At 39.1% G+C, this 15,248-nt stretch overlaps 2 protein-coding genes across 5 annotated transcripts; one reads left to right on the top strand and one right to left on the bottom strand.

Annotated features, from left to right (window-relative positions):
- Positions 1-274: 274 nt before the first annotated feature.
- LOC111248567 (kinesin-like protein KIF11) lies at positions 275-7,762 on the bottom strand. Its single transcript, XM_022801080.2, has 13 exons — positions 7,609-7,762; positions 6,419-6,631; positions 6,062-6,163; positions 5,298-5,813; positions 4,659-4,940; positions 4,191-4,373; positions 3,709-3,914; positions 3,015-3,492; positions 2,501-2,789; positions 2,276-2,392; positions 1,753-1,944; positions 1,217-1,450; positions 275-741 (listed from the first exon to the last, which is right to left on the bottom strand). The coding sequence occupies exons 1-13, from the start codon at positions 7,704-7,706 to the stop codon at positions 712-714; spliced, it is 2,940 nt and encodes a 979-aa protein (XP_022656815.1). The 5' UTR covers positions 7,707-7,762; the 3' UTR covers positions 275-711.
- A 1,199-nt stretch (positions 7,763-8,961) lies between these two features.
- LOC111248569 (5'-3' exonuclease PLD3-like) lies at positions 8,962-14,465 on the top strand. Of its 4 annotated transcripts, none has more exons than XM_022801085.2 (5): positions 8,962-9,174; positions 9,633-9,695; positions 10,854-11,091; positions 11,401-11,678; positions 12,509-14,465. In XM_022801085.2, the coding sequence occupies exons 1-5, from the start codon at positions 9,115-9,117 to the stop codon at positions 13,259-13,261; spliced, it is 1,392 nt and encodes a 463-aa protein (XP_022656820.1). In that variant the 5' UTR covers positions 8,962-9,114; the 3' UTR covers positions 13,262-14,465. The 4 variants fall into 4 exon arrangements, with proteins under 4 accessions (XP_022656820.1, XP_022656822.1, XP_022656824.1 ...); XM_022801089.2 differs by having other exon boundaries at positions 9,025-9,174; positions 9,578-9,695; XM_022801090.2 differs by lacking the exon at positions 8,962-9,174 and adding an exon at positions 9,193-9,454 and having other exon boundaries at positions 9,578-9,695.
- Positions 14,466-15,248: the final 783 nt, after the last annotated feature.

Raw genomic sequence — 15,248 nt, 5'->3', positions numbered from 1 at the left:
GCATAATAGAAAGAATTTCATATATGCGATATAAGCCTGTGACTCTAAAATAATCCAGACATGGGAAAGAAAACTCGATCGCTAGTACAAGCTAAATAACTAATGGGAGCAGACAGATTAAAAGTTGAATAATCGGAGATAATTAGTTAAAGATATCATAATACATCACCAGTCACAAAAAGGATCACACGTATCTAATTATTTAACTGTACTAATTGAGTCATACGGTCAATACAATCGTAGCAAAGTTATAGAAAAAGCACGGTAAAATAGATAAGTTTCTTAAAACACACATTTATTTGCATTTATATGTAATAGATAAAATCTTTTGTTAAATATCTCGTCGATAAGTTGAAGCTAGTTTATTTTGTTGGCCTCATGAGAAAATAGTTTTTTTTTCTTTTGTGTTCGGATATTATTTCAATCAACATGGTTACGATTATTATTATTATTATCAAGATTATTCGTAGCTCTGAACTCAGAAGGTACAGTATTGTTTATATCCTGTTTTGAATGTTATATCTAATGAAAGCACAACACAAGAACCGAAATTGAAATAAGTACACGAAAATTTACAGAAAAACCAAGATAATATAATTAGTTCGATCGTGCAATGGTATAGTACATTATATTTACAACCGATAAATCCCGACGAACCGAATCGCTTCGTCTTAGCTATGCCAGCTATTAGGCCACTCCCGATTAGATCCTTTATTCGAACCCGACATGGTTTTCTTTGTTCTGGGACCAAAAACGAAGACACAAGAGATACGGACCAAATATGTTATGTATTTCGTGTTGACATCTACCACTGCGGTTGCGCCCTGCGGAAACTTACGGGAGGAGCGGTTTTACATCGAGTAGTTTACTTTCACTTACTGTAGTCTTATCAGAACAACCTTACTAAAGTACACCATCTGTTTTACCACGAAACAATGTCATCAACTACCTTGGTTACTTACTCGCAGAATTCATGATTATCCGCTACAAAAATAGTCCCTTATAATAATGTGCTTGCGCTTTTAGAATAGTTTTTGATCTTAAATATTTAAGCGTCCTCAATAGAACCGATTTCGAATCTACCCCGTAATGACTAGGTTAGCCATATGGATGTACATTAAGATGTAATAGAAATAGTGTAATAGTTCTTTGTATTTAGAATAGTAATAATTCATATGAGCTATTATTGGATTAGCACTGAGATCATAAATCATACCTGCTCGTCGATTTCTATGAAACTGTCATCTGTGAGGGCGAGCATTTCGGGAGAGGCGGAAATATCCAACAGGAGACTGTGCCCTTCGTCCAGCTGACAACGTTCTTCGGGCGATGCTTGTTCATACCGTGCTTGTAGCCTGTTTAAAAGTATATCTGCTGGCTGAGTGCTCGCTATTTTTCGAGGCGCATCATAAACTCGCTTCATCGGTGTCAACCCGGTTGGCTTGCACATCTGTGAGACAATCCGAGAAATATGTCTGGCAGTAATGTAAAATCAAATAAAGTAAAGTCAAATAATCCAATCGACGAAAACAATTTGTCAGGTGTGTTATAGGTAGTGGCCTAAAAGTGGACGAAAAGATCGTATCAGACTGAATCTACGATGAAATTGAAAAATCATACCGGTTTGCCTATCAGTGATGTAATATCTATTACCAAGATAACACTCATGCTTCCTGGCAGATCTTTAAATAGTCCTTTTAGAAGGAATCTAGAAAGGGGACGATTGTCGAAGTCTACCGTCAATTTCTTTACCTTTACATTCTCTCGAAGCGACTTAAGAGCTTCCTCCTTAAGTTCGCGGAGTTTCTTCTCAGTTGTCTTAACCTGACTCGCTGTGTCGGCTACCTTTTCGCACAAAGCCACTACACTTCGTCGCTCAGATGGGACCGAGGCATGGACCTTCTTCGATTCGGAGACCACCATTTTCTTAATGTCGTCAACACCCTGCGACGTTAAAAACATGTCCGAATATATTAACAGGGGTCTTTTTTTTTTTGTTTTAAACGGTGTCTCAAGCAGCGAAAAGCCGGATCAAGACCGTTGCTGTCTCAAGTTCGTTATCGGGCATATATACGCAATCTGCGCCATAAAGTAAAATCATTTGTTTTTCGATTTCATCTATTCAGTACTATGTTCCAGCTTTGATATCGCTGTTCTCCTCTGTCTAGCTTACTAAAATACTTGACATCGTTTCCTCCATTGACCACCATGGAATAACGAGAGCTGTAGCATTGAAAAATAGTTAGATATTGTATAACTAACGATATATTCTTACCTCGATGGTCTTGCTGAAAGCTAGACACATTTGCTTAGTGCACATGTTTAAATCAGTGCCATGCTGACTCATAGAGTCAACCGCCGATTTCTCCAAATTATTCTCACTGTCGGTCATCTGAAAAGTACGCGCCGTTAAAATGCATTGAAGTACAAGCAAATATAAGTTGCATATGCTAAGTTGTATTTATAATATATAAACATTCGCAAAGCTTTTGTTGCTTACATCGTCCTTAAGCGCCAGGGTTTTCTTTGCAGCACTGTCGCATTCTTTAGATACGTTATCCTTATAGGTAGATACTGCACCCGTTATAGTTTGAGTTCTACGAGAAACCTCCTTGGAAATATTCTCAGCTGTCGCACTGATCTCATCTTGAACAAAAGGCAAAGCACGAAGATCTCCGACAGCGGAAACCATTTTCGATCGAAGCGCGTCCATTTCACGGATAAACTCTTCCATCTGATCACAACGCTCGACTATTAGTTTTTTTGAACTCGCTGTAGCTTTTAGAGTACTAAAATACCAATCGAGTACAATACCAAATCAAAGACATGTAAAATGTTAGTAGTACAACGCATTAAATAAATAAAGCTATACAACTGAAAAACAGACTACTATAAATAAGCGCAAAGTTACTGTTACAGTGAACACAATATAGTTAATCAGTGACTAATCAATATCAATAATGATTGTTCTTATTGCACAATGACCTGGGTCTGGATCATTAAATCTTACTAACCTCGTAGCCATTTCTGTAGTCCTAGTGTCCAGTTGAAACATTTCTTTGCCAACAGTTTCCTGCAATAATTCCGCGGACGATTTCAAATCATTCAACATTTTTACCAAATTATCAATCCCGTCCTCCGCTTGTTTGCGAATTTTTCGGACCTCCGATACAACATGTCCGGCAATGGCTTCTTTTATCTTATTATAAGCCTCATCAACACTGTTAATTAGCTGGTCTTTATGCTTCGGTAGAGCTGCAGAAATATCACCCGCACGCCTCTCAATCTCAATCAAGTTTGCTAGAAATTCGGCCCTGCGCTTCTCTTGTGTGCGCACTATATGACCTACAACACAGTCGGTTTCCCTGAGTAGGCGTCCCTCCTCCATTAAGCTTTGGATCGCGTCTTTTCCTAGATCGCTAACAGAAGACAACGAGGAGAAGGCATTGTCCACACCGCGCAATGATGAATCCAGACTCGACGAAAGAACACCTTTGAGGATATGGATATCGCAAAAGACTAAGTATTCGTGGACAAAGATGAGAAGTACTTGAAATAGAATCTAGAATAAAGTGATAAACGCGGTTGTTTTGAAACGAAACGATGAGTCAGAGTCTCTAAATAAAACCAGTAGAATTACAATCACAGAGTTCGTGTATCTCACATAGACCTGTGCAACTAGAACCGATTAGTCTTTTTACTACTGACCCATAAGTTTTTCCACAACACTGGCGTTATGTCTAGCAATGTCATTTTGTCGCTGCACCTTGTCGTGTAAGAGTTTCGCATCGGTCGATGCCATCTTTAAACACTGCATCATCTTCGTCGCGTCTTCATGGAGCTTCTCTTCAGTAATCTTGTGCGCTTTGACAAGGACCTTGGCTCCTGTATAGTTGTAGTTTACCTCCTTCAACCTGCAAAGAAAGGAATGTACGTGTCCGATGCTGTCAGCGACCCGACCTTACAGAACCCAATTTCGATAGCCCATGAAGATACTCGGAATCTTTTGTGTTCTTATAACAAAAAATTAGGCTTAAGTTTGCCTTCAGAGTTCGTCTTCCGTAAGTAGCCATTACACCCAGTTAACCAACACGGGTCGCCACTTAGCGTACACCATTAATGTATATTCATATGAAGTATAGACCAGATGAGAATACAAAGTGAATCACAACAATTGTCTGCACTCCCACCTGCTTTGAACACGATGCATCTCTTGAGTTTTTTGCTCAAGTTTGTGTTGCGCCTCTTCAAAGAGATAATTGATTTCGTTTATCTGCGTTTTTAACAGATCGATACGTTCCGCACTTTCAATAGCATCCTGCGCTTTTTTCTGGAGTTCCTCGGACTGAAGATCGAGCCTGTTCTGCATCTCACTGTAATAACAAACATTTATCAAGCAATAGCCAAACTTTCGCTAACAACACCAGCTCAACACAAGCACGCTACAATATACATAAAACCTCAAGAGCTGGAGAGATGGGGGATTATTTATAAAATGGCATAAAATGCCCCATGGCAAAAAGTACTTTTTGCCATGGGCACGGGGTGATAATACGTTTCGGCTAGTAGTTGGTACATATATATTAAATCATGCGTTTATCTTCAGACATTAATAACAACCACAACAGTAACCGATCAATTGTCTAAAATTTTCTTACCGATAGTTGGTCTCATCTATGTAAAATCCGTTCTTTTCACGACAGGCAATAAGATCTCGACGAAGTTGTTCTAATTCATCAGTCATATGTTTAAGTACAACTTCCTTGCAGAGTTTCTGGTTAACCTCTGGACGGTTTGTGATGTTCTTCGCACGAAATGCATATTCCAGCGTCGATAGAGTCTCTTCAATATTTACTTGAGCAGGCGAAACCGTTGCTATAATTGAGGTCTTTGTACGACCGCCAAGTGAATCTTGTAAGAGTCGTGTCAACTTTGACTCTCTGAAATTTTAAAATAATAAGAAATTCATCTTTTCAATAATATTTTAATCAATTTTGTAATTCACGCCCCTGTTAACCGAACGCTTCATTTCGACGAACTAGCTAGTTGCTATTTTGGGTCTGCTCAGCATTATGTTTTCAATTATCAATTAAAAAACGAGAATCTTGGGACTGTCACGGTTCATCGTATTCTACTGAGTTGACGATTTTCATAGCTAAGAAAAGCCTTCGTCTTTTTAATTTGATATTCAAACGTTAAGTTTGATTAAAAGTAAATGCTTGTAGACAGAATGTGCGTGCATCTTTTTACTATATTCGCAACGATTCAGGGGTACTCAACACCTTAAAATAGTATACCTGTAGGGAACGTGCGGAGTCCTTTCCACCAACGCGGTAATTACACGTCCCAGAGTCAGCAAGGATTGGTTGATATTGCCAGCTTCACGGGCACGTTTGTCCTGTGCGCCCGATCGTCCAATGTTCTCGCTACCAGCAAGATCGACGAGGTTCAGCTTACCTGTGCGCATGAGACCCTCGCCATTGTCCGTTGTATCTTTTGAAATCACGGTTATTGTGAAGATGGTATGCGATCTCGAGGAAGAAGCGTTCATTAGCGTGGCAGCAACCTGCCTTCTTGAAGCGCCTCGTTCCATCAACGCGTATACTTCCTGCCGATCGCGGACGATCGCCTCCTCGAGGCCACGTACGACAACCGATCCTTTTGCTGAAGAATCCTCAAAGATCTTTAGCTTTGTGTTGTGGTCACCAGAGCCAAGAAGATCGAATAGCTCCTCGTTGTATAGCTCAAGGAATGAAACCTTGATTATTGTCAGACCGGGGTCACCCGCCTCTGAGAAGATCTGATGGAGTGCTCTGCAGAGTAATTACATATACATGATTAGTGCAACACTTGGAACTGACTACCACGGAGAAAACCCTTATGTTAAGCATATACAATTCGTTACCTAATGGGCTTGTATACAGCCTGCTTGGCAACTAAGAAAACTTCGCATAGTGGGGTAAAATTCGCAACATAAGTTAACATAACAACACTTAACATGCTCAAATTTGCCACACTGCTGGTTTTCCTAGAACAAAAAAAATAGTTAAATAACTACTACCTGGGCACGATTCCGGCATGAGGATCATGTTGCCAGGACAGTAGCTGCTCTGAACGTACTCCCTCCATGGTATAGGTCTTTCCTGTTCCAGTTTGGCCGTATCTGAAAAGTATACGTGATTCATCAGTCAATACCGAAGAACCATATTTAGCTTATAAAAAAACACGTAATCCGTAAGATGCTCATATGTAGAGGCTGTGAACCTAAAGCAAACGGTCGACACGAACTTGTTTAGTTTTACATCGTATGTAACCGTAACCCAAATTTCTTTTTAAATTCTATTTGTACATAGGTGTTTGCCACCACAGGCGTTTGCGCAGAAATGCTGAGAGAAGTGATACTGCCCAGACGACTTACGCGAAAACAGTACAGTTGTATCCTTGAAGAACTTCAGAGATAAGAGGCTGGACAACTGTTTTGTAGACGTCGATCTGCGATGAATCCTTGCCAAAGATCCCATCGAATGTGAATGTCTTGTCATGATGACTTTTCACTGTAACAGCACGCCTCGATTCATGCATATCAACGCACATGGGGCTCCGCGCCTTACGTTCCTGATCGTTCACAGGGCTACAAAAGGCAAGCAAATAGACAAAAACACCCAAAGCCGCAACCGAAAAACCCGTACTCAATTTATCTATAAAATTAACAACTTCCGTTTGCAAATCCTACTTTATATCCTCACATCATTACTACGCAGCTACATGCAGATGTATTCTTATCATTATTCTACACTTCTTATAATTTCGATCAATTACCCCTTATCTCCTTTTATCCTGGTCTGCTTTTATATACCAATATTCGGTAGCCTAATACGTGACAGAGTGAAAGCTGTATTTGGCCACAGGTTGCCACTTGTTCACGCTATCATTCAATGAACTACTACTTCTGGAGTAGGCCACCATATAAATCATTCTCACGGCGAGCGTGTCGATGACGTGTTTTGTTATACAATAGACAGAATCGTAGAAGAAAGATAGATATAATATAGATTTCTTACGTTACACAATATTCTTGTGAGATAATACTACGCCTTACAAAGGAACAATATCTGCGATGCGTCTCTCGGTCTAGCATTAAATTGAAACACAAGTTACTATAAACAATTAGGAGGTGCGCAAAAGATTACGCCAAGCATTGGTCAATAAGTCGAAATTTAGTTATCTGTAGCTCTGACAATGATACAGCAATATGTTCGAATCGGACATCAAACAAATACAAATTGAGTTTTCTTTTTACTAGTCTACCCTAAATATTAAATTTTGTTTACCCAGTCTCACATTTAAGAGCCAGTAATCATTGCGTAATGGATTACGTTGCACCGGTGGGCAAGGACTATGCATCATAGTCGAATGTATAAAATCTACTTTTTATAACCAACTAATCATTAAATAAGTTGGAGCTGGTGAAGTTCCAATTATCGAATGAATAGTGTAGTGTAAACGCTTGAATTAAAATACCATAGTATGTTTGCCCTTTTAGACAACACAGTGTCTGTATTTATTTAGCTCACTATTCTACACATACTACAAACGCCTGTCACTTACCGGCATCGTACGTAAACTTTAATGTTCTGGTTCTTTTCTCCTTGAATACTGTTTTTTGACATTTTGAAACTGTTTCTTTCCTGCCCGCGAGATTCCATATCATAAACGATAAACGCACCCGCCTGTTGGAGACCCGCAAACGGACCTTTCAAATATCGAGCCGTTTTAGCGGATCCAAAGGTACCACAATCGTTTCACACTCGCCTCTCACACCTGAAAATCTTAGAATTATTTTGCGATTTCAATGATGCCAGCGTCTTTCTAATTGAACATTCTTCATTTTTTACAATGATGTTACCATTGTTTCGCGCTAGCTAACCAGTACAGCACGCCGTAAGGCAAAGTCTGTCGTATGTGTGATACGAAATTCCGTTAAACTGCCTAGTCCGATTTGCCTCATGGAGTGTATCATCAGTTCCTTGATGGTCGTCAGTAGAACGCAGGAACTCAGTATATATATTAACGCAGAAGCGTTTTCGCTTGATCAAAGTTACAAGATCTATCATTTGACAAAGTTTCGAGTAGACCCGAATGTAGAAACATACGGGTTTTAGAAGTATCATCGTCAGACAATGGTTGCAAATAAAACGATAGAACGTCAGTTGCTTATAAAAAAGCTGCAAAAAATTAATCAGGTGTCTTGCGTCTCATTATGCACGTAGGACGTTGATAGGGTAATGATTTTGAAAAAGCAGATATCAACTAAAAACAGAGTAAAGATCCTCCACATCATGGAAACATTCAATCGGTCCAGCTGGAAAAACTGTAATTATATTCCTTGATGTTTTAGCTAAGCTGTACAAGGGTAAATAATTAAAAATTCGGCTTAAAATATTTATGACTTAATCTCTTTTTGTATTTTGTCTTGTGGATACGGTGATTGTACCTATATGTAACTGATCAATTATCATAATATAAATATGTGAGTAAATACACATTGATATAAGCGCAGTGCCACCGGTTATGAGGCATTCATTTCTGCCAGCCAACGACAAAGTGATTTATTACCTTTGTGTACAAGTGTAGTCTGAAAAGCTTTCACCCTCAATATGAAAATGGCACTACTCGCGCAAAATATCCTGCTAGTATTATAAAGCTTGCATTAAATAAAATTCGTAGAACTTCCGATGTTAGACGCCTTGCTGTTTGTCTAGGCTAATGTGTTGCTGTAAAAACAAGCAAAAATGATCTAAAAATATAGAACTGTTATCAGGTTTGGAATTTGAAAAATGCAATACATCTATTGCGCAAGCTAGGTGTGAATGGACGCTGTTCATGAGGATCATTTTATATTTATTTCTGTGTAGAGGCAAACTACTTGAAAACAATTATATTACAAGTCGATGGTACGGAAACGTTCGACGTCGATTGTTCGCACTCAGGCAAAGCACACTACACACACAAAGCAAAGCAATTGTACAGACGATGATATAATACGTCTGCAGTGAGGGACAACGCCAAAAATACAATCAGTCCTGATATCACGGATAACGTAACCGCTAACGGATGCTAAGTGCTACTTCTTCTATTGCGTGGTATATTACAAAATGGTATAAACAATTAATGGTATGTATTTCGGTATTGCAGCATCGTTGTTTAATATATCGCATGGTTAATCAGGTACTTAACATCGACTACTAGATTAGTCTATCTTCTCACTTTATGCTGGGAGACGCTGGTACCAAATGAGAGCGCCGGAGAGTGAACCCAAATGTGAAATGCAAATATAAGAAATATCTATTCGACACGTCGACAAGCAAGCGGTAGAAATTTCAAATCTAACAAAAACATTTGTTAAACGTGAGCTGTTGAACGTGCGAGTTGAAGCTACACAAAAGAGTAGAAGGTAATATGTCGTAGAGAAGTGCGCCCCCATCTGTCCATATTGTTCCAACCAAATGATTAGTCAAACTCTTCCCCCCTGGAATAACGCCTCAAGTAATATGACCTATTGAACATCTTTCAATAGCACTGTCGACTGACTGATCGTGTCTTAATTCGCGTGTGGTTTAAAAAAAAATTAGAGTAGAAGACTGATGAAAGTGATCTACAAACGACCGAATCAATACATAAGCCGCCTCAGTATGGTAAGTTAATACCCTTTACAATTTATAAAAAAAATAGAACAATGTATCTTATTCTCTATCCCTATAATGTAGTGGCGTTTTTCGGGCCGCAGCGTTTTTCGGGCTGCACCGAGGTGCCCTACACGATTCCTAAGAAAACAGTTGCTTAGGTTAATTCTACAGTTTTGAAGTTTTCTACGAAGTGCTTACTCATGTGATGCATATAGCAGGTTTTTTTTTAAATGTTAAGTTACTTAAGTGGCTCGAAATCCCAAAGCGAATTCGTCCGATGAACTAGGTAATCTGAATTGAAATATTGTACAATTGGTGTGAAATGCTTAACCACTGCGATAAAAACAGGTGGGAAAACAAATGACCTGCCGAACGGCATTTAGAGGATTGGGTTCTATCGTGTGTGCCACGACTGTATGCAGATAAAGCTGCCTTGGGCATTCGCACTGGCTTTCACGAAATTTTACATCGAATCAATATCGCTCTATTCACCTTAGCCTAAAATCTCCTTGATGTCCTTGATCAATTATAATCGAAGCTCGCTGTAGTAGTAAATGAGGAATATATTGTATTTTGAGTGATGGGAATCAACAAGTTTAGTAATATAAACATGTTTATTGCTTTTATTGTTGACATTTCTGGGCTGAAGTAAGATGAGTTAATCAAGCAACGTAGGAGAAGGATAAACACGAAAGATTTTTTTCACTCTTCCTATCCATCTTAGATCTTTGCCGCGTTGTGTTTAACCATTCTGTCTAGCTAAGATACTCCGTGATCGCGAATTTACAAATCCACTGCTGCTGATGTTCCAGGTGCATTGTCCGCTCAAGTGATTACAAGTATAGCATGATAAGAGGCAGCAACTGTGTATCTATCCATCACACATTGTGTCTTATTTAAACTATGTCCAATAAGTAAAAGTACAAGAGTGAAGATGAAACGCGTGCCTTGTACCGAATCAGCGCCGCTTTGAAACACCTCCTTGTTTAGGCTCAAACACGCTAATCTTTTTTTGCTGGCAAATATCGTTCGAGGTAACGGCAATTTGTGAATATCATTCAGTCATATGCTAGTGATCTTTACAGAGCTCAGTAAATCAGTCATAATTTTTGCTGCCACCGGCTAAATACAGCAGCTGTTACTAACGATTTTTGATTTTCTTTTTAGACTTCTATGTTCCTCCTGTTGGTGCCATTGTTAGCACTCCGTACATCCGTCGCTGTAGGCCTTGACGACTGTTGTTTCTCGCTGGTAGAGAGCGTCCCTGAAGAATTAACGTTTCCTAGCGGATCTCCAGTACACCCAACCACCCATCAGACATGGATGAATCTCATTAGCAAAGCGCAAAGTAATATTGACATTGCCTCCTTCTATTGGACACTTCGAAACAAGGATATCTCTCCAGGTATTACATGCAGTGTGTAATTATAATATAATATATGGTATAGCTAGTAGTGAACTAGAACCGTGCAACCAGGTTGGATTGAGGATACAACATACAGGCGCCATATTGGCTAAAAAAATGTCGTTTAGGTTTAACTGATTGATTTTTTTGTATTGCCCATTACACCTGGCCATTTTTTGAGGCGGGGCACATACATATAAGCGTGGGCTGAATGGTGAGCAGAGGAAACGTTGTATTAGCGTTTATAGCTTCTAACATGAAATGAGCGTATTTGTGTTGGTATCTGGTGTATACACGTACTGGTTATAGGTGATAATTCGTCATGGATGGGTGAAGAAGTTTTCGCTGCTCTGCTTAATACGGGTATTCGCGGCAATGCTAAAATTCGCATCGTCCAAAACATACCTTCAAAGATTAATCCCGCTACTGACACTGCAGATTTCGTAAAGCTAGGAGCTGCCGATGTACAAACACTCGATTTTGATGAAATTTTTGGTGCTGGACTTCTTCACACAAAGTTCTGGGTCGTTGACGATACCCACATCTTCATCGGCAGCGCAAATATGGATTACCGGTCGCTTAGCCAGGTAAATTCCTCAGCAGGCTCTTTAATTTTCTAGCTGTTACCGTTTGAGGCACTAAAAGAGGCAATTTAGTTTTCTCTGAAACACAACGAGATCATGTCCTAGTTTTTCGAGACTAGAGCTGTCCTATCGGGTAGAACACTATTAAGTTTTTTTTGTTAAATCTGTTTGTACTCCATCTTTCAGTTCAAAAGAACACTTTTGAGCCGTTGAGTGTATTTATTGGTTGTCGCATATTTGCGTTACCTGTTGCAATTTTTGGTATTCAAAATTTATCTTACAATAAGAACAATCATTCTAACGAAACTGTTCGATTTCGGCTAAAAGCACTTACATGGATTTTTTTTTAAATCTTCAAATAGTCATTGGTATTTCTTTTCAAAATGGGGGAAGACGTGCACTTTAGACAATTACTTCTGGCAATCCACCTCTGAATCGACTGGTGCATCACCAAATACTACATGAAATTACGGAAACCTTTTGGCGCTAATATTGGCAAAAACAATGGACTGCATATTTGTAACAAGCCGATGGTAATTTACCGGATAGATGTCCTCCCTAAGACAAAGTCGTACCGTTCTTAAGTCATTTATGTTGAGGGTTCTTCTCATGCTTATTTATTATCGCCGTTTGTATTATGATTAATATACATATTCAATAACCTCTAAATTTTCGCTAAATTCTTAATGAAATTTATAGCTTGTTTCTTTTGACAAATGAGAGTGGTTTTAAATACGGACATCTAAGAATCTACGTTTTTTGGAAGGTAACCTTCGTTGTTGAAGCTCATTGAGCCTACTATATATCATATATATATATTATGTCCTCTTCAGGTGAAAGAGTTGGGCGCAGTTATATATAATTGTCCGTCGCTGGCTCTCGACTTAAAGAAAGTGTTTGAGATCTACTGGACGGTTGGAGTTTTGGGTACGGTCCCGTCAAACTGGCCAGATAGCTTCTCTACGCAATACAACGCTAAGACGCCTCTCCCCGTTAATCTGAACAACTCAGCTGCGCAGGTGTACATCTCCAGCTCGCCTCCTCCGTTCAGCCCAAAAGGGCGTTCCGATGATCTGGAGTCGATTCTTGCTGGTATCAACGAGGCCGAAGAGTTCATCTACGTCGCAGTTATGGATTTTTATCCCCAGATGATCTACGATAGCCCGAAAAAAGGCGAACTATGGCTGGTACTCGAGACAGCGCTAAAGCGAGCGGCTATCGAGCGGAAGGTTCAGGTGCGTCTTCTTGTCAGCGAGTGGCAAAGTACGAAGCCGGAGATGAAGGCTTTTGTCGCTAGCCTCGGCGAGCTTGGGAAGGTTTTCAGCATTCAAACGAAGAAATTCGTTGTACCTCCACTGTCCCGTAACCGCATTATTCCATTCTCGCGTGTCAATCATAACAAGTATATGGTAACGGATAAGAGAGCTTTCATTGGAACATCCAATTGGTCCGGCGATTATTTCACCTACACGGCGGGCGTCGGAATCCACATATTTCAAGAACAGATACAACAGCAATTAAAGGCCATATTTTTGCGTGACTGGGAATCGCAGTATACCCACGACATCTACGATAACTGCTCATAATTTCAAATTGTCATAGTGTGCATGGTTCCTGAATTTTTTATTGTAATCAGCATGCTGACTATGAATGTGTAATGTGGAGCTGCCTATTGAAAACGGGAACCGAATACGTTAATAGAAAAAGTTCCTCCAAAATTTTGGAAAAAGTGCATTGCCTTACAGAAAATCTACGTAGATTATGCGTGTTTTTTTAATTTTTGTCCTTTAGCGTGTTCTTGTGAACGCCTAAGATGCTGCCTGCACAATGTATACGCTATCATTATTTTCCAGTTTGTAAATAGTGCTATATTTATTAATGACGGAATTAAGTCTCGTAGTACCATTTGCTACGCGAGTGTGCCTGATTTCTTACGTTACCTGCATTCGTATCGCCATCGAAGAAGATCATGGAACAGTGACTCCCCTCCTTAACGGTACTTTACGCATTAATTAAGCATGCTGCTGCTGAGAGGTATTTTCACAATTCGCTAAATTAAATAGATGGACGTGATTTGAATGACTAATTATTTTTTTTACACAATACCAGTAAAAAGATGTAAAATTTATTGAATCATAACAGTTTGCTGTACCACCTGCTATGTGGAAAAGAAGCATGGCCTAAAATCCAAACGGTGCGCAGAATTATCCATGAAATGAATAGGCTAAATATATGTGCTTTTACTATTCTTCGGCATGTGTCATCTTCCAACTTAACCATCCATAGTTGTGCAGTATCAAGCTTCATTAAATAGTGCCCAAAGCAAGAAAAGAGTAAATAAAGCACAGGCATAAGGCCGTACGCAAAGAACATTATTATATAGAATCATACTTGTCATCGATAATAACTGACTTGTGTCAGGCTCTTCAAGTTTGAAAAACACAGAACTTGAGCTTCAATTATATAACAACATGCAAACGGGCCAAGAAGGTTCTTTACATAAATTATTTGCTACTGACGATCACCACTATCGAGTAGGGCTCAGAACATAGATTCAAACAGTGAAATATCATTCTCACTCTGTAAAATACAGTGCACTGTACAATCATGATCAGTTAGTGGAAAGATAGGGGGGCTGTTCTTGGATATTTAAGATTAATAATAGAGCATATGTAGGTGAGCTTTGCTTCTATGGAAGCACATTATTGAGCAAAAGAGTTCATATTGACGTGTAATAAGACGTGTTCAAGACGTGTAATAAAAAACATACTATACCTTATTTACCTACAAGTATCGTGTATTTCTGTTTTCACACTACAGTATACTCATAGAAATTAAATACAAATGAACAGCTTTTTGTGTTAACGTCCTATTAGCAACAGCGTGTTCGCATATATATATATATATATATATATAATCACTGTCGGCGCAGACGCCGTAGCAACGAACGTCGTGAAGAATAGGAAGAATAAAAGGCATGATTCGATAGGAGGCGAAGAAACGTTGGATGCAGCACGCTTACCGTTACTGTCTCCGCTTATCCGTTAACTACAGTCCCCTCAGTTTGATGGTGCCATAACAAGCACAGTCTACGACGAAGTGTGAAAAGCGAAGGACAAAACTACACTAAATGCGTCATTACGTGGCGCTCGTGTCATGTGCCCAATCCATGAATCGCTTGTAGCTGTATAAATGTGTATCCTAAATATAATACGCAACGCATGATTATGCAAGATATATTCGGTGTCACTACGTATTCGGTTAATGTAAAATCAAAAAAAAAGTTCAAAAATAGAAATAACATTTTTTACCTAGAAGAAGAAACTAATAAAAGGTGTTCGTGCAATAACGGGCTTTTGGCATTGTTAAATTCAATTTTTTCAAGCGTACTAGGATTCGCGTTAATTTTAATCTCTCTGATTTTTTTTTTGGAGTAATTGTGCTTTCTGAAGCACTCTCGAAATTTCTATTTTTTATAACTGTTTAATTATTACACGAAGACAACGTGTGATGTTGACTGTAGCATCATCTCTCTTACGTAAGTATTCCAAACTTCGTCAGTATTACATCTAA

This window comes from Varroa destructor, unplaced genomic scaffold (assembly GCF_002443255.2).
Source record: "Varroa destructor unplaced genomic scaffold, Vdes_3.0 BEIS01000004.1, whole genome shotgun sequence".
Lineage (NCBI taxonomy): Eukaryota > Metazoa > Arthropoda > Arachnida > Mesostigmata > Varroidae > Varroa > Varroa destructor.
The sequence above is the reverse complement of the archived record's forward strand: the minus strand, read 5'-3'. Positions and strand labels throughout refer to the sequence as shown.